This window comes from Pan paniscus, chromosome 2 (genome assembly GCF_029289425.2).
Source record: "Pan paniscus chromosome 2, NHGRI_mPanPan1-v2.0_pri, whole genome shotgun sequence".
NCBI classification, from domain to species: Eukaryota; Metazoa; Chordata; class Mammalia; order Primates; family Hominidae; genus Pan; species Pan paniscus.
Window position 1 is genome coordinate 42,583,484 of NC_085926.1, and position 22,053 is coordinate 42,605,536.

At 35.5% G+C, this 22,053-nt stretch overlaps 1 protein-coding gene across 7 annotated transcripts in view; it reads left to right on the forward strand.

Moving 5' to 3' along the window:
- Positions 1–22,053, forward strand: part of NKTR (natural killer cell triggering receptor) — a 50,142-nt gene that overhangs the window by 20,205 nt on the left and 7,884 nt on the right. For 2 of the 7 annotated variants that reach the window (XM_034956195.3, XM_063602268.1), the window contains exons 4-14: positions 196–303; positions 840–884; positions 2,605–2,692; positions 11,732–11,761; positions 12,358–12,503; positions 13,787–14,009; positions 14,765–14,920; positions 15,798–15,885; positions 16,404–16,549; positions 18,052–20,096; positions 20,178–20,937. In XM_034956195.3, the coding sequence (XP_034812086.2) occupies positions 196–303; positions 840–884; positions 2,605–2,692; positions 11,732–11,761; positions 12,358–12,503; positions 13,787–14,009; positions 14,765–14,920; positions 15,798–15,885; positions 16,404–16,549; positions 18,052–20,096; positions 20,178–20,937 (3,835 nt within the window). Of the gene's footprint in view, positions 1–195; positions 304–839; positions 885–1,191; positions 1,220–2,604; positions 2,693–8,382; positions 8,411–11,731; positions 11,762–12,357; positions 12,504–13,786; positions 14,010–14,764; positions 14,921–15,797; positions 15,886–16,403; positions 16,550–18,051; positions 20,938–22,053 lie in introns of those variants that run through there. The other 5 variants (XM_034956191.3, XM_003809286.7, XM_034956194.3 and 2 more) reach the window with 4 other exon arrangements.

Consider the following 22,053-nt stretch of genomic DNA (forward strand, 5'->3'; position numbering starts at 1 on the left):
ATTTACATGCTGCTTTGTATTATTTATTTTGGTTTGCGTGCATGTGTGTATGTTAAATTATCATGTCATCTATTTCTTATATCTCTTCTAGTGCCTAGCACACAGGAAGGATTTGACACAGGATTAATTGGTTTGTTCTTTCCATGGAAGGATGTATATATAATTAAACTTAATTTCTTTTTTTTTTTTTTCCAGGAGAGAAAGGCCTTGGGAAAACAACTGGGAAGAAGTTATGTTATAAAGGTTCTACGTTCCATCGTGTGGTTAAAAACTTTATGATTCAGGGTGGGGACTTCAGTGAAGGTAGAGCTAAAAGTTGTGTTCCTAATAACTCCATCTATCAGTTTTTAAAGTATTTCATTATTACTTTTACTTCTAAATATTGTGTCAATTACAGTATGATATAAAATGTGGTCAGTGAATACTTGTTGGATGAGTGAATATTATAGATCCAGAATGTATGAAAAAGCAAAGTACCACGTAAGACATTTTATTTTGTTTTTATGCAGTTTATTTTATTAATATTATAGTTACTTAGTGAATTCCTTTACAATGAATGCCAAAGTACTGTCTGATTGCTTTTGTTCTGGAATGTTTTTGGTGTTATTACTGTTTGAAATAAGTAGGTTGTGAAGATGACTTTTTTGATGGTATTTATTGTAATTGGACTTGACATATATTTTAAAGATGAAGTTAATTGAGGACTCTGAGAATTTTGATTATTGCAGCAGTTATAACATTCCAAGGTTTCCTTCAGCAAATTGAAGCTATCAAAAATGATTTCTGTGTTAGTATATTTTTAATGTTCATTATGGCTTAAAGTAGGTGATTATTTGCAGGTAATGGAAAAGGTGGAGAATCAATTTATGGTGGATATTTTAAAGGTAAGGCATAATATTTTACGGTCTTTTGTTTCAGTTCTGTTATTAAAGCAAGTTTGATCATATACTTTTAATGAGAAGAGGTTTACTTATAGTTCACTTTTTGCATGAAACTAATGCTGCATGAAAATACTTTATTTGCATGAATTTGGGGATAAATTATATTGTAATATATAATTTTTAATTGACAAGATTAATTAAGGCTAACTTTATGGTTAAACATGACTTTCAGCATGGAGGTTAGGCAACTATATACATGAAAACTCCTATCTTCCTGCCTAAAACTGTCAACATATTCTTTTGTTTATAGAGAATGTGGTCTTTTGCAAAATGAAAAGGTAAGAGAACGAAGCTCAGTAACACAAACTCCAATTCTGTTCCCTTGCACCCTTCCTAATAAATTTATGGACAGTCTGGGTCAGGTTGTGGCTGGATTTCTATATTGCTTGAAGACTTGGAAAATTCTGTGTATTATTTCATACATGCTTCTGTATCTTTTTTCATTTCCCAATGGGTTATTAATTTCACATCAGAGAAAAGAGTCTAGTTGTGGGGTTTTTTTCCCCCTAAACCAAGCAATTTCTTTGAATAAAAGTTGAAATTTCCTTTTTCAAAGGTTTGTATGTTTTCTTTTGTATATTAGAACTATGACTGTGTTTATTCTCATAATAGTAGCATCTGCATAAATCTAACTATTGCACTTGCCCCAAAAAGCCTTAGAAAAGTCAGTTGCAGAGATTTGTAATGAAATCTAATATTACTAGGTTTTAACGCTATAATAGCTTCAGTGTTATAATAGTCTTTTATATTTCCTTTGGGGGAAAATGGATTACTACTCTTTTTCAGAAGCCTGTTCCCAAGGTAATCACTTTTTAAAGTTTTCTGTGTTTCTGTTTGTTCTGAAGAAGATTTGTTTGTATGAATGTTAAAAGGACATTTAAGTTAGTTTTCAAGGATATTCCTGCTGGAACTAAAATAACTCTAAGTGATCTTTATCACAGATTTTTTTTTCCTTTGAACTAGTAGGAAACAGCTATTTAGCTGGTTCTATTATGTAGCAATTTAAAACTAATGCTGTAGGCCACTTTGTGGTTGTTCCCTGTGGCAGATACTTTTGTACCTTAAAATTGTATTTTGCTATTTAAATTTTTGTTTCACAGGGCTTTCTTCCTTAGATAATTTTGTGATACAATTGAGTATACACATACTTAATTTAGATATGTTCCTGTAACTTAATATAACATAATTTTTTTGTCTTACAGTCTAGCTTCAATTAAGTTGAATAATAAATTTATCGTATAAAAATTAAACACCTAAAAAGATTATTAAACTTCTTCCATGTATAGCACATTAGGCAAGCTAATTGAAAATTTGGAGGAAGTAGGCTAGAGATTTTTCTAAAATTTTACTAGTTTTCCCTGAAAGTTAATAATTTAAATATCATTTAGCCAAAGTATGTTACTACTAAAAGTGACTGTTCTAAGGCTGTTTGTGTGAAGTATTAAATATATGTTCTTTTCCTCAAGGCTTTAATTAGTATCTTTTGGCCTTTTTATGCTTTTGTTATTTGATTAGCTTAAATTTTTCTTTTCTGAGTGTTCAGTCAAGTTATCTGTACTGACCAGAAGAGGAATTTCATCTTTTGCTTTCTATTTATTACTTGAACATTACTTTAAAGTGACTTATAATTGGAGACTGACAAATTTGTGTTTTCTTCAAACAGATGAAAACTTTATTCTCAAACATGACAGAGCGTTCCTTTTATCAATGGCAAATCGAGGGAAACATACCAATGGTTCCCAGTTTTTCATGTGAGTAGGCATAATTCAGAGATGAGCTTTTCTTAAACAGAGAAGCGCTGTTCATAAGAAAGATGGTATAATTAAACCAAGTTTAATGCTAAAATTCTGTCAGCTTTATTTTTATTATTAATTTCTAATATCATAGTAACTTATAAGGTCTAACAACTGCCTCAGCATTCAGCATATATCCTGAATTGGAAGAATGGGACTTAAAAAACTTAAAACTTATACATTGTTTTCAAAATATGCCGTCATCTTCAGAAAAGATGACGGCATATTTAAGCCCCTGTCAAATTCGAGTGCTGACTTTACCAAAACTAGATTGGAACATAAACTATTGATGAACATGTAAAAATTGTTCATAGACGAGTATTCAGTTACTGTACCCCCCCTCAACAGGGAAAGCAGTTTGAGTAAACCATTGCATGGTTGTTTTTTTCTCTTACTGTTGCTCTTTGAGGCAATTTTGAGAGAGGTACTATTATTTTCTGATGTTGTATAGAGATAGGTGACCTGCTGTTGAGCGAGCATTTTAAAAAACTCATTTTATGAGGTCTCCATGCATAATTGAAATAACCCAATGTTGCTGTCATTTCCACCAAAATTTATGAGATTGTCACTCAGGAGACTTAAGAATACTAAATTTGCTTTTGAAAAAGCAAATATATTTACATGGATGTGCATTGCACAACCAAAAACTTACCTTTTTATTATCTGAAAATTCTAAATAAATCCTTTGGCATCCTTTTAGTTATATTCTTATCTAAGGCTGCTTCAAAACCTATTTTTATCATAATTGTATCATATAAAATGTGAAAGATAACTGTCCAGCATGAGGGTTATTGCTTTTGATTGGAAGTGAATCTCAGTTGTGCTATGTATGTTGGAGAAATATTTCATTAATGATTTATTGAAAACATTTTCTTTGTCATCTTTCTGAATGAATGAGTATGAATGGCGCTTCCCTGTCTTTAAAGGAGTATATTACTGACATACAAAACTCAAATGTTAAATTTGTCTGAAAAATATATTTCTACATGATCTGATAAAGTTCAGATAAGGGGCATTCTGTTCCTAAGAATGTCCTAAAAATGGAAAGCTGATAAAAGATTATGCTTAGAATTATACAGGTAAAAGACCTACAACAGTTGTTCTCTTGTTTTGATCCCATAGGTTATTTGTTATTACTCTTCTTTAACAGAGTGATTTTCTGTTCTTAACCTTCTTAAGAGCCAATACAGAGTAGAAAGAAATACTTTCAGAAAGCCTTTTTAATAGTAACTTAATGTAAAAATTGTTTATCCTTTGGTTGAGGTTTCCCATTTCCATTTTTAAGCTTATCTGAACTGTGAACATGAAAAACATAATGATTCATTGGTCAAGAAGCTACCATTTGAGGGCTCTAAAGTTTCTTTTAGATTTCCTTTTTTATATCAGTACAATTAAAATTTGATTTATCAAGTAGCAGCAGCTTCTTGATATTGTTACATACATTAGCTTGTTCATAAAATGTTAGAGTTAAAACTCATTAAAAATGCTATCGTTAAACATACACTAATTAAAATTCAGTATACGAGATTCTCCCTTCAAAAACATCTTATTTTTATTTTATTTAGTACTTGCTTCAGTATTTTCTAGGAATATCTAGTAAAGGCCCTTTACTGTTTTCCACATGGCCTAATTTTATATTGGACTACAATTTTTGAGAAGGAATGCCAAATACAAAATTTTGAATCAATAAATTACAATTATGATTTTTATACTTATTTTCAAAGTTAATTTACTTTAGATGGCAGTAAAATCACTGTGAACTTCCGATTGAAAGAAAATTTTTTAGTTTGAAATTTCCTTCTGGAAAGGGGTTTGCAGTCCCTTTGGAAAGGAGTAAGCAATCTTGGAAGTAATTGAGTATTTAATCCTCCTATATTTTTTCTGAAGATTTTTGTGTCAGTATACTTTCTTTATGCTGGCTAGAAAGATCAGTTCTCAAGAGTTGCAGGATAAAATCAAATTAACTTTCATGTTTCAGAACTAAAACATATCCTTGCATTTATGGGAAGGATAGGTAAAAATGGAGATGGTGGCTGATAAAATAAAAATCTTTGAAACTATGTTTTTACAAGCCCAAAGCCTTTTGGAGTTGAAAGTATTAAAAAAAGTATGATATGCTATCTTCAGGTTATGTATATGATCACAGATAATAGCTCTGATGGTCACAGAGCTTGCTGATGGCTTCCAAAGGATGGCTCCTGCCTTTTACCCTGTTACCACAGCTCCTCATATGGCACTTTGAGTGGCAGTTCTGGAATCTGAAAAAGAAAGGATAGTGTAAGAATGGTGGTAAAATAAAAAGAACTGTCTTTATAGTTCCTGCTTTATAGGCTCAATGAGGATTTTTAATACATCCTTGCAAAATTGTTTTTGTAGTTTTTGTTACGAATCTGTTACTTTGCAATTCCTAAGGAGTAGATTTGGTGCTGTTAGTGTGGGTATTTGCAAGACATCCCTCAAGGATTCTTATGTTTTGTGCATTAACTACTGTCTTCATTACTTACACATTAAAAAACTCCCCCTTCCTTAGGCATATGTCATTTTTATTCAACATAATTTTGCATATATTGCTTTCTTTGGCTGGAACAATTATATATATGATGAAAATCAGATTTTCTTCTATAAATCTATTTGTAATTTTTACAGTAACTTTATTTCTAGTACTGTATTTGTCATAATGATTTTGCTCTCGGGGGTCTATATAGAAGAAAACTTGATTCTTTTTGGAATAGTACTGCTCAAGAAATGTGGAAGAAGTGATATATGGCACTATCCCCATGAATCACTAAGGAAACAGTGGTTTTATTTTGAACATTTTTGAAGAAATTCAAAGATTTGGGACTAAAGTTACCAAGTTAATTTGGTATTTATTTTGTCCTTTGTATTCTTATTTTTTAGGTTAAAGAATAGGAAGAAACCACAGTAAAAGCTGGAATTATAAAGTCATAGAGTGGAAAGGGATTTAGAGATTATCTAGTCCAACCTTTTCATTCTGTAGATTATGCTAAATTCTTGAAAAGTCATGTAAAGTCCAGGTTATAGAAATTTTATTTACAATCTGGAAGAAACTGATAGCTAGAAAAAGAATGCTGCATACTTATTCATATTATTAATGCCTTTACTATAAATTTAAGCTTATTTAAGCTCAAAATTTTATTAACCACTCTGCTCTGAATTTATTTTAGTTAAGGATTAGAAGATCAAACATTTTGCTGGAAAACAAAATGACATTTGGGGAAACATTCTTTCCCCTTTTGCTGTTACTGATAGCTTATTAATTCTGGCTGTAATTTTTTTGTCTTTATATACATTAATGAAAAAGACAAATATGTTGTATAAAATAGTCATGAAAAAGATTGAGTAAATAGTTTATAGCTTTGTAGTAACTTCTGGGATAGGACACTAATATAGCTGTCAGGAAACCTTGATTTTAGTTTCCTATGTACCTTGAGTTCGTTTTTCTTAAACATTGGTATGAAAATATGGATGTAAAAGGAAGAAGGTATTTTGTAGGGTAGTTGTAAGTTCCTGAATGTGTGGAATGATTTATGTGCAAACATTGTCTTGCCTAATGGAAATAGTCATAATTGCCTAGTTTTCATTAGTCTGAAAAATGTCTTAAAGAAGTATTGGGCTCATCTTAAATCAAGAGCAACAGAAGTCTCTTCATCAGCTGCTGTTAGAACATGAGTCTGCGCAGCCATAGAGTAGAGATCTGCAGACCCTGCAAGAACAGTTCCTGTCACTGGCCACTGTCAGTGGTCATTAATAATTATAACAATGTAAGAAAACAAGATAATATAGAAGAGTCAAACTTTGAACTTTAAACAAAACATGTTTGCTACATTTTCACAGTCATAAATAGGGCAATGGGGGGGGCGGGGCATAAGAAGTTTTAGAATATGTTTTATGTCATTTAAGAATCTGACTTGCAAGTACCTGAATGGGAGAGAAGTGCTGATTATTACAAAGTAGTGGAGCAAGGAGAGTTGAGGAGTAGTTGGTTTTAAGGGGTTTGTAAAGCTGTGTTGATGTTTTGGGTAATAAAACTAGATTCGGGGTAGAAATGCTTTTTCTACCCACATATTCATAAATTTATGTAAGAAGAAATGCTAGTAAGTGTTAATAACCTGAGAAGCTCTAGCTTTTTCCTTCCTTTTTTTGGGGTAATACCTTCATATGTTAATTTCAGATTTTTTCATGAGCAAAGATGTTCGTGAAACTTAGCCATAAACCATATTCTCTGAATATCAAGTGTCATCCCTAACATTCAGGCTTAGTAACTTAATGTTTATGTGACTTATGTGCTAGCAATGTGGAAGAAATTTTTTATCGAGTAATGTTTGGTGTGTATTATCTTAACATTATTGCTGAATTTTAGAAAGCACTTCTATTTTGGTGACTTTTGGAACACATGGGTAGAGCATTGTCAAGTGGCTTGGTTAGTTTCCATTACCCTTATACAAGTGTTGTCATTCTGTACAATTTGGTGCCTCTTCCCTGACAGCGTGATAGTTTCAGGAGTTGAAGGGAAAGCATTGCATGTTAAAAGCTAAAGTGGACAGAAGTTATCTTTATTTCCCTCTTCTGTACTACTTTACACCTACAGTCACTTATTTTTTTTTTTTTGCAACATTCATTGAAAACTCCACATTATTTCAAACATTATGTTCTTTTTTGACTTATTCATGTTGTCAATGCCTTTATGATAATTTTAAGCTTATTTTTAAATATTTAGAGATTTATTACATTCAAAACTCTTATAAAGCATTTTGTTCATGGCATAATAGTATTTTGATCTGAGTAGTAATAGATTTATTTGTTTAAATATAGATAAAAATTGGTCAGTGTGTGTTCTCCAAAAAAAAACTTCATAATGGGGAAAATCAGAGATTAGACAGGAAAAGAAGATATTGTGGCTAAGATTTGACTGCACTTACGCTTTCATCTCTCTTGCCTTTTTATTCTCTGAGAAGGTCCCTAAAATTGTAGTTAATGCTGCTTTATTATTATGTTCAGTGACTTAACTTCAATGTGTATCTAATATCACTGAACAGTAACTAGGGTCCAAACATTTGCTCATTAACTCCTGAAAGTAGTCTGTTGTGATATGTCACCAAACAAAGGTTTCAAATGTAGAAGCATGAAAGGTTCTTTAATTATTTGATGTGAATTAGTTAAAAGTTCCTTGAAATTTTATTTTGGATGATCTTAACTCACCTTTTTCTAATGAAATTTTTGCTTTCAACTGGTAGTAACTGGTCCTGGGCATTCAGATTTTTATATTTATGTATGTATGCAAGATACACTATTCTCTTTTGAGAAAATGTTGTCTTAGCTAATTTCTGGGATTTGTGAAAGGAAATGTAATATGTTAATAGCTATTATTGGCACTCTATGTTACAATATTAAGGATCTAAATAGATTCCCACTTAGCCACTATGCTTTTCTTAAGCATAATTCATCTCTACGTAAATATCCCATATGAAAGAAAATTTAGAGCCCTCCATTTAAAAAAGCTTTCTTGCTCTGCATAAAACTTGAAAATAATTAATTTCAAAGTTATATTGATATTAAAACATAGATTCAGTCTTGTCTTAAAAGTGTATTACAATTTATTTCTTGCCATTTTTGTGTAAAATTTACAGAAAGAGTGTTACACCGTGCGCTCCACAGGTAATGTCTCATTACTCTAAGGCTCTCTCTCTTTCTTTGCCTTTATCTCTTTAATTCTGTTGTTATGTGCATTGAAACATTTTAAGAAAAAAAAAACTTTCTGCTTTATCTGTATAGCAGCAGTACATGTAAAACAAGTGCATTTTATTTTTCATGGTTAATCCTGGGAACTATATTTTAACTTCAGTGGCTTGTTTCCACCAAGTTCCTGTACATCTTCTGGTGGGGGAGTGGGGTTATTAGTTTATAGTATGGTTTTAGTTCTCATTTCAGTGTGGAATTAGTCATTTCTGTATAAGGGCAAAAGGTTCTCTGATAATGGTATAAAACTATAGATTGTTTTTGGAGTAGCAGTGACACTTGTCAATTTCTAGGATTTATAAGGCTTAAATACCTTGCACACATGTTTTTTAAAGTAGATTCAGGGGTCGGGAAAACTGAAAAATCACTGTCTTTAAGTACAAGAGAAAAATGGAAATGCATAAATATTGAAAGGTTTTATAATTTGAAATGTTCTTTGTGGTTTTTTCTTTTTTAGGTATGTTTTCATAAGCATATATAAATTTAAACATTTTTGATAGCCTCTGGCCTTAACTTACTGAGCATGTGTCACCATTGCACAGCTCTTTAAACAGCCGCTTTTAAGATCAATGCAATTTTTTTTTTAATTGAAGGTTTTGAAAGATTAAGAGTTAGTGAGATGAGCTCTCTGCCTCTTTTAGTAGAATTGAATAGTCTGGACTGTGAATATTATTTCTCTCGGCCCTTTTGTAACCCTCTTTGGCTAATGTCCTCTGTTCATCCACGTTTTAGCCAAGTGCCAGTAACCCTGCTTTACATTGGGATTTCTACTCCTGGAATGTAGGTTGAGAACCCCAGAGGGCTTCTTTTTGTTAAATACTTTTAGTATTCTTAATATGTAATCTAATCCAATTAAAGTGCAGACTTATATTTCTGTATCTTGAGTTGCAGATGCAAGTAATGGACTTTAATCATTCCTATCAGGTTTAGGCACTATGGGCAGGCTGAGTTGTCCTTGAAAGAGTCATTCGTGTCTTCATTTGTTTTCTGCACTACTGCTATAAAGGACCAAGTTTGCCTATTCTTGGCAGTTTTCATTTGAATTAAAAACTAAACTTGAATGTCATAAAGATAGCTATTCCATCCTCAAATTGAGTCTCAAGTAGTATGTTGCTGCATCGCTACACTACTCTGGAATGTTTTATTCCACCATTTTCTCCAAAGGTTTGCCATAAAGTGGTTTTTACAGCCTTTCTATCAGCCAAGATGGCAAATTGAATTGGGCTCTTTATGTTTTAAGAAAAATTTGCAGGCTTTCCCCAATACTGCAGGATCTGTGAGTCATGGGAGAAAGGATCAAAGAAGGAGAAGGAATGTATCTAATCAGGAAACCATACATCGTTTTTACTTCTACATATTTGGGGCTGATCCCTTACACTGTAGAAAAATTTACTTTTTTAAAAGCACTTTTGGCTGGGCGTGGTGGCTCACGCCTATAATCCCAGCACTTTGAGAGGCTGAGGCAGGTGGATCACCTGAGGTCAGGAGTTTGAGACCAGCTTGGCCAACATGGTGAAACCCCGTCTCTACTAAAGTTACAGAAATTAGATGGGCCTGGTGGCGCATGCCTGTAATCCCAGCTACTCAGGAGGCTGAGGCAGGAGAATCACTTGAATCCGGGAGGCAGAGGTTGCATTGAGCCGAGATCGTGCCATCGCACTCTAGCCTGGGCAACAGAGTGAGACTCCATCTCAAAATAAACAAACAAATAAAAATAAAAGCACTCTTTACATCTTTCATATAATAGAGTCACTAGCTTCTGTACCAATTTCTTGTCTTTAGTGTACTTTGGTAAAGTTTTATAATTAAAGCACATTTCTATCTTGAAGTTACCATCCAAGGTGGTTTCTGGATGCTAGTTTAATGGTTTAAACACTAGTGGCTCACTAATTCACTAGATAGTTTTTGTTCTGTTTTCTTTTTGCTGCCTGTTTTTATTTTTATAATTACATTGGCATGAATTTCCACTTTTCAATCTTCTAAGGAATATTTGAGATTTTTGCTTTTAAAACTTAGTATTTCCTTTAAAATTCTGGAACTTCTTAAGTTGACATTTTAATTTTTTTAAATTAAATTCTGTAGTGCTCTTACAGAACCGAATATTCTTAATGTAAGTATAAGCATTACAAATCCTCGTAGAATAAATATTTTTAGCATTGTTACGAAGGTTAAAAACTGGGTTTTGTTCATTTACATGTCTTAAAATTGCCTTAAAATGAATACAGAAATTTATATGGCAGCTTCTAGTACAGTTTACTGCTTTAACATGGCCTGACATCTAGTGATATTTTTCTCTCTTTCAAATTTCTGTTTTCTATCTCTTAAATATCTGTTTCTCATTCTTATAAATCAAGATGCTTGTAGTATATAATTCTGAGACTAATTATCTGCTTTTGAATTTTTTCCACTGCAATTCATATAATGTGAAGATCTGTGAAAATGCTATGGGAAAACTAGCTTGGGTTCAAAATATCTTAACCAAATATACCCTGTAGGCTTCCCAAGAGTGACTGTCTATCAGTTGGTGACTGTAGAAGAAGCCAGTTGGGTGTTTTCTGGGCCAAGGAAATTTAAAATGTCTGTAATGTTATCCATCATTACTTTTTGCTGTCAGAAGGGATGGCAGATTGAAGCTTTTCTCCCTATCGCATTTTCAGAGTTGCTGTGTCAGAGCTTCACCTTGGGTGAAGGAAGATGGGCAGGAATTCTGGAAACAGAACTCCTGAGACCTACCTCTGCCTGCCTAAAAATGTGGACTGACTCAGTATGAGAAATAACAAATAAGAAAACATTTAAGTGTTTGGGGCAAATGTTAATCACACTTTCTTTCCATAGGGCAAATAGGAGGTGCTTTTCTTATTTAATTACGCTGATAAATTTTGAGGGTTTTTTTTAAGTGTTTTGTTTTGTTGTTTTGGAGTTGAGAGTAACTTTAATTTTTATGTGTATTCATGCTGTGTATTTATGGCTACAAGTCAAACTGATTTCATATGTATGCATACATATAGTCTAATAGAGATGGTTGTAATTCATTATAATCTTGAGTTTTTTAAATTAGTAAGATGGCTACTATTGCTGTTTTGGGGTTTTTAAGGTTAGATATATATCATGTTTAACTTTTTCCCCTATCTTTTTATCTTTACTTCTTTGTTCTCTACATGCTGTGTTTAAACCTTTCTGCTCTCTTCACCTGAACACATCGTGTTTGACATCATCTTTGTGTTGATGTTTATTACATAGTACCACAAAGCCTGCTCCACACCTGGATGGGTAAGAGTTACATTCTTACTACATTGGGGAAGTGTTTGGGTGGCCAGCCATAAAGAGAGATTGGACCATGGTTGAGCCCTCAAGGGAGCGCTCTTGATGTCTGGCTTAATCTCATAGCAAAAGCTATTCCTTAGGATCACAGAATATACTTGTTTTGAGACCCCATGGCTCTCATGTGACTGAAGGAGTCAATCTGTGCTCATGGATGGGCTTCTCAGCAATATAATTCTTTTTATTTTTTTTTTTTCCTCTTCAGTTTTCCAAAATGGGTCGGATAGTAAGCAGTACAATATCATGTGTCCCTGTAAGGAAGGTTCCCAAGTACCAAGCGAAATCTGAATGTTACCAGACTCTTTACCCTATAATGGTTAAGAACCATTGTTTTAAAGGCAGAAAACTGAGGCCCAGTTTGCATAATCGTTTCCTTTTATGAAGCAGATTTCAAGTTCTCATTCCATTCTAGTTGCTTCATACAACAAACAGTTTGGTTTTATTTTCAGGTGTGTGGACATGTCATTGATTACAGTTAATTGTCTTGATTACTGTTTATAGCTTAATTATCAAACCAGTTGTTTCTTGAATTTGTATTATGACAGGGTGCATGTCGTCTTTGGACTGGTTATTTCTGGTTTTGAAGTAATCGAACAAATTGAAAATCTGAAGACCGATGCTGCAAGCAGACCATATGCAGATGTGCGAGTTATTGACTGTGGAGTACTTGCCACAAAATCAATAAAAGATGGTAAGAACTTTTTTGACAGTAGATGAAGCTAAGATGCAGGTAAAGCATTGCTGAAGACTGTAACTAGATTTGAGTAGTGGAACTAGTGGTATAGCAATAGCCCTTGGTGCCCCGAATCATACCCTACATGTTTAATCTTTTAGCATATCTTGTCAGATCTTACTTTTTCTTACTTCCTTGCCACCAGCCTTATCCACACCACCAGTATTTTGTGTCTGGATTATTGCCGTAGCGTCGTAACTGTTTACCTTGCCTCCGTTCTATAATCTTTTGTCAGCAGCAATAGCCTCCTAACTGGTCTCATTGCTTATATCCTAGGCCTGCTGTGGTCTGTCCTTAACAGCAACCAGAGTGATCCCTTTGAACCATAGTTTGCATTCATGTCACGCCTGCACAGAACCCTCCAAGGACTCCCTTCTTCAATCATCCAAAGCAGAAGTCTTTATGGTGGTCTCTAAGGCCCTGACTGGTCTGGCTCTCTGCTGTCTCTCTAAACTCTTTTCCCTTATTCATTGCCTTCCAGGCACATTGACCTTTTTTCAGACATGCCAACCACTCAGGGACTTTGTGCTGCCTATTCTCTTTGTCCGGAACACCCTTTGTTAAGATATCTGCATGACACTGTCCCTTGCTGTTAAGTCTCTGTTCAAATGTTATGTTAAACTACCCCTAGTCTTCCTATTCCCTTTACACTGCTTTGTTTTTCTGTCTTAGCACTTATCATTTGTCATATTATGCAATTCTTTTTTTTTTTTTTTTTTTTTTTTTTGAGACAAGAGTCTTGCTCTGTCACCCAGGCTGGAGTGCAGTGGCACTATCTCGGCTCACTGCAACCTCTGCCTCCTGGGTTCAAGTGATTCTCCTGCCTCAGCCTCTGGAGTAGCTGGGATTATAGGGATGCACCACCATGCCTGGCTAATTTTTGTTATTTTTAGTAGAGACATGGTTTCACCATGTTGGCCAGGCTGGTCTTGTACTCCTGACCTCAAGTGATTTGCTCACCTTGGCCTCCCACAGTGTTAGGATTACAGATATGAGTCACTGCACCGGGCCTATTTCTTGTTACTTGACCCAACAAGAATATAGGCTTCATAAAGACAAGGGACTTACTACCTTACAATCTTGCCAGTAATTTTATTATAAACTTGAAAAAAACTGTCTACATTTCATTTTTTGTTTGCTGTATGTAAAGCATATTTTATGATACTCAGTAATCACATTTTTTACTCTGAAAGGTAGGCACTGAATTTAGTACTAATGTTTTTATTAATGTTTCTTAAAAGTTTTTGAGAAAAAAAGGAAGAAACCAACTCATTCAGAAGGCTCGGATTCCTCTTCCAATTCCTCTTCTTCTTCAGAATCATCTTCAGAAAGTGAAATTGAACATGAGAGAAGCAGAAGGAGGAAACATAAGAGGAGGCCAAAAGTTAAACGTTCTAAAAAGAGGCGAAAGGAAGCAAGCAGTTCAGAAGAGCCAAGGAATAAACATGTAATGAACCCAAAAGGGTACGTGTAAAACACCAATGTACTCTTACCTAAAAACAAACACTCTGGAATGGGAAAAGTATGTATAATTCTATAAACTCAATTTTATTACCTGTTATTGAAAAAGGATAGCATTTTTTAAACTTTAAATTGAAATCTGGCAAATCTAGGAGTAGGTAGCATAGGCATTTCATTTCAAAGATTTGTGTGTTTTCAGTTTTCGGGTGAAATAGTCCTAAGAACTCTTTTTTTAAGAGATAGGGTCTTGCTCTGTTATCCAGGCTGGAATACAGTGGCACAATTATAGCTCACTGCATCTTCCACCTCCTGGGCTCAAGAGATCTTTCTGCGTCAGCCTCCTGAGTAGCTAGGACTACGGGCGTATACCACTATGCTTGGCTAATTTTTAAATTTTTTGTAGAGACAGGATCTTCCGCTATGTTGACCAGGCTGGTCTCTGACTCCTGTCCTCAAGCAATCCTCCCACCTAAGACCCCTAAAGTACTGGGATTACAGGTGTGAGCCACAATGCCTGGCCTCCTGGAACTCTTAAAATAAAAAAGTTAGGATCATTTAACAATTTTCCTATCAAAATTCTAGTCTTTGGGTTTTTCACTGGGTTGATATTGTTCTCTTTGTGAAAATCATATAACTCTTTTGAGTGAGACTTGTAAGCTATCGTTAATTATGCTGTTGTTTTAGTAACTAATTTTATGTGCTTTTATTATGAAATGCAAATATTATACATTTTAATCAGTGACTTGGTTTGTTCTAAGTCACTCTGAGAGGAGTGATACCAATGAAAAAAGGTCAGTTGATTCCAGTGCTAAAAGGGAAAAACCTGTGGTCCGCCCAGAAGAGATTCCTCCAGTGCCTGAGAACCGATTTTTACTGAGAAGAGATATGCCTGTTGTTACTGCAGAACCTGAACCGTAAGTAGGATGACTAAACTATTTATTTTTATTTCTCCGATAACACAGTTCCGTCAGCTCATTGCATTCCACACTCATGTATGGAACATGATCCATGTTTGAAGCACATTGAAAGATAGTATGGGAGTATTAGATTAATGAATGATACGTAGGAAATATGGGGGATACCAGATTATTGAGTGATACGTACCCTACCTTTCAGAATTCACATTCTAGTAGGGAGAGGAGGTTGGGCAAGTTGGTCAGGGAAGCCCTTATTGGTGATCTGGAAAGATTTTATTCCTGATCTTCTTGCCTTTGCCTTTTATTAGAGAGGTGAGGTTTTAGTTATCAGAATAGAGAGTTAGTTGAATTCTTTGGATCCATTTGAGTGATGAAGCATGGGTTCCGATTTGAATAGTGCATAATTAATTGCATGATGATTGGAGATACAATTTAGTATCATAAATAAGTTACTTTTGTTAACTTGTTCAACAATTACTTCCTGCATTGGAAAAGTGAATGTGTCGCTTTAGATTTGGTCTGAGAAAATAGTATTTAATGTATTTTGTGTGTTAGACTCAAGTTTAGAATTATTGAAAGAAAATGTTTCATGAACAGAAATATCATAATGGCTGGTGTCATTGATAAGTTCCCTATGAAGAGTTATTTTGAAAGCTGAAAAGTATAAGAGTCCTTATTTATAATTAGCTCTCTGCATAAAGTTATCATTTAGTTCATTAAATATTTTTTAAAGCCTGATATTGTCTTGTTTTAAAAAGCTATTGCAAAATGGCATGTATCTTTGAATTAATAGCTTAACATAATGGGTTTTCATTATTAAAAATTCTAGCTTCTTTGCTTATTTTTAATTTTCATCACAATCTTCTTTTCCTAGGAAGATTCCTGATGTTGCACCCATTGTAAGTGATCAGAAACCATCTGTATCAAAGTCTGGACGGAAGATTAAAGGAAGGGGCACAATTGTATGTGTGATAAGACTTTTTTTGAAATTATGTATCTAATAAAAAATTTTTACCTATTTTCAAAGTCCTAGCTTTAATTTTAGATATAATACAAAATCTGTTCAAGGAACTAATTGTATTTTCCATGGTTATGGGAAGGTATTGCTGTTAGATCAAAGTATACTGCTGTGTTTGAATGGGTTTAATTGAGTATGAAAGGAGGAACATGTGAAACCATCAGTGAGTATGCTGAGAAATCATTAAGACTTTAAAGAGGAAAATTTTATGTGGATTACAGGTGAATCTCAGCCTTGCCCATCTCTTTTAATGCCTTGTTTGAAATAACTTCGCCTGAACCTAAAATAAAAGTTAAAAACTAAAAAAAAAAAAAAAAAAAGAACTTTAGACCATCCTTTTGGTAACTTCAATCATTACCTTTGATGGGATGATCTGAGATTGGGTCTTTTACTTAACTCTGTCACATAGCAGACTGTCGTGGAGAGGCATTTTTAAAAATACTATTGTTTTTGTTTTTAAAGCGCTATCACACACCTCCAAGATCAAGATCCTGTTCTGAGTCAGATGATGATGACAGCAGTGAAACTCCTCCTCACTGGAAAGAGGAAATGCAGAGATTAAGAGCATATAGACCACCTAGTGGAGAAAAATGGAGTAAAGGAGATAAGTAAGAATTTTGAGTATAAGCACAATCCTGTGTCTGTTATATTTTAAATGTTAAAGGGATTGGATACAATTCTGGACTTTTCATTAAAGATTCAGTGAAAGATTCACAGTCAGACTGTGACCAAAGGAAATACATTTGGGACTACTTGATGAAAGTAGTACTGTTAACTAGTTGGGCTTTTAAATCAAAATCCTGTTTTCCTTAACAAAAACTATAAGCCTGTGTCTTTTAATGACCTCTTAGTCAATTTTAGAAATAATTAGGATTTAGAGACCGGGCGTGGTGGCTCACACTTGTCATCCCAGCACTTTGGGAGGCTGAGGCAGGCGGATCACGAGGTCAGGAGATTGGGACCACGGTGAAACCCCATCTCTACTAAAAATACAAAAAATTAGCCGGGCGTGGTGGCGGGTGCCTGTAGTCCCAGCTACTTAGAGAGGCTGAGGCAGGAGAATGGTGTGAACCCGGGAGGTGGAGCTTGCAGTGAGCTGAGATCGTGCCACTGCACTCCAGCCTGGGTGACAGAGCGAGACTCTGTCTCAAAAAAAAATAATAATAATTAGGACTTAGAAATTATATAGCAGATTCTGTCCTAGCCAGCCAGGTCACTGATGAGTTCATTGGTAAATAGGAAAACCTGCACTCGGTGTTCATGTTGACTTTTGATCGCAGAGACTTGCTTTTTTAGAAGTGTACACATCTCTTACCTTCAGTGATGTCCCACAGTTGAATATTTATTTTAGGAAGGGGATAGGCCCCAGAATAGCTAGTGAAAAATATACTAATGGGACCCTGTGTAATCCTCCATGGTAGTATTCTCTTTTTCTCTGGGGACATCCTGCAGAGTGGTTTGGAATTGTGAAAAGGAGGAAAAGGAATGCATCTGCTGTATAGAAGCGGCTCAGACACAGTGGTGCTGAGGACTTTCAATTCTGAGCCTTGACATTAACACTCAGATTGTAAAGCCTGTATCTGTTTTCGTGTACTTTTTCCTCAATTTCTGTTTTAAGTAGTTTACAGTCTTAGGGGAAATCTGGATTACCTGTCTGAGGTGGAGAAAAAACAAGCTTCATGTTAGTTTCAAGCAGCTATCCTGCATCTTCAGAAAATCAACAGATTGTTTGAGACCTTGGTTTGACTCACCCTCAAAAACTGTTCCTAGAGGCAGAGGGTTGTGAGCAGATAACAGCCAGGAACTCTTGTGATTTGAGTTCAGCAGTGTTCTTGTGATTAGTTGGTTTGGTTTTCAAAAACATTTCCTAACAAATGTAAGGTTCTTTGCTTAGCTTAAAAAAAAATCCTTTTGTAAGTGAATTTGTTAGTAGTTCTTAGTGTGTGTCTCTGAAAGTATAACAAGACCAGGCCTATAACTCTGATTCACGCTTCCTGCGTGTGCTTAAAGTGTTAATGGGGTCAAGAACTTTGTTATTAACAAAGCTGTGTCTTAAGGTGTAGAAAACATGCTTATACATAACCGCATGAATATTATGTCCTTTCTATAGGTTAAGTGACCCCTGTTCAAGCCGATGGGATGAAGGAAGCTTGTCTCAGAGATCCAGATCATGGTCCTATAATGGATATTATTCAGACCTTAGTACAGCAAGACACTCTGATGGCCACCATAAAAAACGCAGAAAAGAAAAAAAGGTTAAGCATAAAAAGAAAGGGAAAAAGCAGAAACACTGCAGAAGACACAAACAAACAAAGAAGAGAAGGATTCTTATACCGTCTGACATAGAATCCTCAAAATCTTCCACTCGAAGAATGAAATCCTCTTGTGATAGAGAAAGGAGTTCTCGTTCTTCCTCATTGTCGTCTCATCACTCATCAAAGAGAGACTGGTCTAAATCTGATAAGGATGTCCAGAGCTCTTTAACCCATTCCAGCAGAGACTCATACAGATCAAAATCTCACTCACGGTCTTATTCTAGAGGAAGCTCAAGATCAAGGACTGCGTCAAAGTCCTCATCACATTCTCGAAGTAGATCAAAGTCCAGATCTAGTTCCAAGTCTGGGCACCGAAAGAGAGCATCAAAATCACCAAGAAAAACAGCTTCTCAGTTAAGTGAAAATAAACCAGTTAAAACAGAACCTTTAAGAGCAACCATGGCACAAAATGAAAATGTAGTAGTACAACCAGTTGTAGCAGAAAATATTCCTGTAATACCACTGAGTGACAGTCCCCCCCCTTCAAGATGGAAGCCTGGACAGAAACCTTGGAAGCCCTCTTATGAGCGAATTCAGGAAATGAAAGCTAAAACAACCCATTTGCTACCCATCCAAAGCACTTACAGTTTAGCAAATATTAAAGAGACTGGTAGCTCATCATCCTACCATAAAAGAGAAAAAAATTCAGAAAGTGATCAGAGCACTTATTCAAAATACAGTGATAGAAGTTCAGAAAGCTCACCAAGGTCAAGGAGCAGATCTTCTAGGAGTAGATCTTATTCCAGATCATATACAAGATCACGTAGTCTAGCTAGTTCACATTCAAGGTCTAGGTCTCCATCATCTAGATCTCATTCACGAAATAAATACAGTGATCATTCACAGTGTAGTAGATCATCTTCATATACTTCTATTAGCAGTGATGATGGAAGGCGAGCTAAGAGGAGACTTAGATCCAGTGGGAAAAAAAATAGTGTTTCACATAAAAAGCATAGCAGCAGCTCTGAAAAGACACTTCACAGTAAATATGTCAAAGGTAGAGACAGGTCTTCATGTGTGAGAAAGTATAGCGAGAGCAGATCATCTTTAGATTATTCTTCAGACAGTGAGCAGTCAAGTGTTCAGGTCACACAGTCAGCCCAGGAAAAAGAGAAGCAGGGCCAAATGGAAAGAACACATAATAAACAAGAAAAAAACAGAGGTGAAGAAAAATCCAAGTCTGAACGGGAATGCCCTCATTCAAAAAAAAGAACTTCGAAAGAGAATCTTTCTGATCACCTTAGAAATGGCAGTAAGCCCAAAAGGAAGAATTATGCTGGTAGTAAATGGGACTCTGAGTCAAATTCAGAACGAGATGTAACTAAAAATAGTAAAAATGACTCCCATCCATCCTCTGACAGGGAGGAAGGTGAGGCCACATCCGATTCTGAATCAGAGGTTAGTGAAATTCACATCAAAGTCAAACCCACAACCAGGTCGTCCACAAATACTTCACTGCCTGATGATAATGGTGCTTGGAAATCAAGCAAACAGCGCACATCAACTTCTGACTCTGAGGGGTCCTGTTCCAATTGGGAAAACAATAGGGGAAAGCCACAAAAGCACAAACATGGGTCAAAGGAAAATCTTAAAAGAGAACACACCAAAAAAGTGAAAGAGAAATTGAAAGGGAAAAAAGACAAAAAGCATAAGGCTCCAAAACGAAAGCAAGCATTTCACTGGCAGCCTCCACTAGAATTTGGTGAAGAGGAGGAGGAGGAGATTGATGACAAGCAAGTTACTCCGGAATCAAAAGAGAAAAAAGTTTCTGAAAACAATGAAACCATAAAAGATAATATTCTAAAAACTGAGAAATCCAGTGAAGAGGACAACCTTTCAGGTAAACATAATACAGTGACTGTTTCATCAGATCTTGATCAGTTTACTAAAGATGATAGTAAACTCAGTATTTCTCCCACAGCTTTAAATACTGAGGAAAATGTGGCCTGTTTACAAAACATTCAGCACGTTGAAGAAAGTGTTCCCAATGGAGTGGAAGATGTGCTTCAAACAGATGACAACATGGAGATCTGTACTCCTGATAGGAGTTCCCCAGCAAAAGTAGAGGAGACTTCCCCTCTAGGAAATGCACGGCTTGATACCCCAGATATAAACATTGTTTTGAAGCAGGATATGGCAGCGGAACATCCTCAAGCAGAGGTAGTAAAACAGGAAAGCAGCATGTCCGAAAGTAAAGTGTTGGGTGAAGTGGGGAAACAGGACAGCAGCTCTGCTAGCTTGGCTAGTGCTGGAGAAAGTACTGGGAAGAAGGAGGTGGCTGAGAAGAGCCAGATCAACCTCATTGATAAGAAATGGAAGCCCCTGCAAGGTGTGGGGAACCTGGCAGCACCTAATGCCACATCCAGTGCTGTGGAAGTTAAGGTGTTGACCACTGTGCCTGAAATGAAACCACAAGGCTTGAGAATAGAAATTAAAAGCAAAAATAAAGTTCGGCCTGGGTCTCTCTTTGATGAAGTAAGAAAGACAGCACGCTTAAACCGTAGACCAAGAAATCAGGAGAGTTCAAGTGATGAGCAGACGCCTAGTCGGGATGATGATAGCCAGTCCAGGAGTCCAAGTAGATCTCGAAGTAAATCTGAAACCAAATCAAGACACAGAACAAGGTCTGTCTCCTATAGTCACTCAAGAAGTCGATCGAGAAGTTCCACATCATCTTATCGGTGAGCAATATTCTCTTTCCTTTCTTCTCCCAAGGAGAGTCTGTTATTGTTTAGCTTGGAAGAATATCAGAATTAGGGACAGAATCACTATTTCCAAATATCTGAAAGGAATAAGAAGTCTTGTTTTGTGTGATTCAGAGAGTAGCTTGAAAACTTAGGGAGAGGGAATTTCAGGAGGAGAAATTTGGGCTGGGTTTACAAAACTCTATTACTATCAGTTTAAAGCTCTCTGTCACTAGAAATGAGTTCCCATGATAGGTGGTAAATTCTCCATCTTTAAAGGTGTGAGGCTGCTTCTTGCCAGTCAAGTGATGCCTTAGAAGGGAATCCTGAATTGACAGAATATATAGAATTTGCAGATCATTAATCTAACCTTCCATTTCACACATGTGGAAGGTGAGGGCCAGAGAGACAAAGTTACCTGCCCAAGACATGCATCTTAGTTTAGATGGGGGATAGGGATAAAAATGATCATCTTTAGATTTTTGTTGTTTGAAAAGCAATATAAGAATTTAAAACACCTTTTTCTCATCTTTGTCACTCTGCACCTTCATGAAAAGATTTTTTGTTATTGTTATAAATTGCATCATAACTTGTTGTCAGCATAGAATGGATAACAGAGATGAGAATCAAAAACTAAAAATATTTGTGATGGTAATAGGAAGTTAGTAAGCAGTTGTGTTGCATTCTTTTTCTTGTAAATATTTTATGGTTTTACCTGTTTCTTAATTATTCATATCCCTTATTTTATTGTGCTTGATATTCATCATTTGAACTGAAAATACCATAAGAATCTTTGACATTTGTTTCCTTTCTAGTTATTCATCAGTCTTTCTTCCCTTGCCTACCCAGACTTCCTAAAAAACGAACTGCCACGTGCCATCTATACTCGGTCTCCCATTTTCTCCTCGGCTGTGTGCTTGCTGCCTTCTGTGCCTTCCCCTCCCCGCATCTCTTAGTTTACTGACTAAGACTTTCAGGTACTTCTGATGGCCAGTACCATGGCATATGTTCAGCCTCACTTCTGGAGCCCTCTGCTAGCTCTCCTTTCTCCCACTCAGGCCATTTCGTCCTTGTGTTCTAGGCTTCTCTTCCTCCTCATGGCCTTTTCTCTCT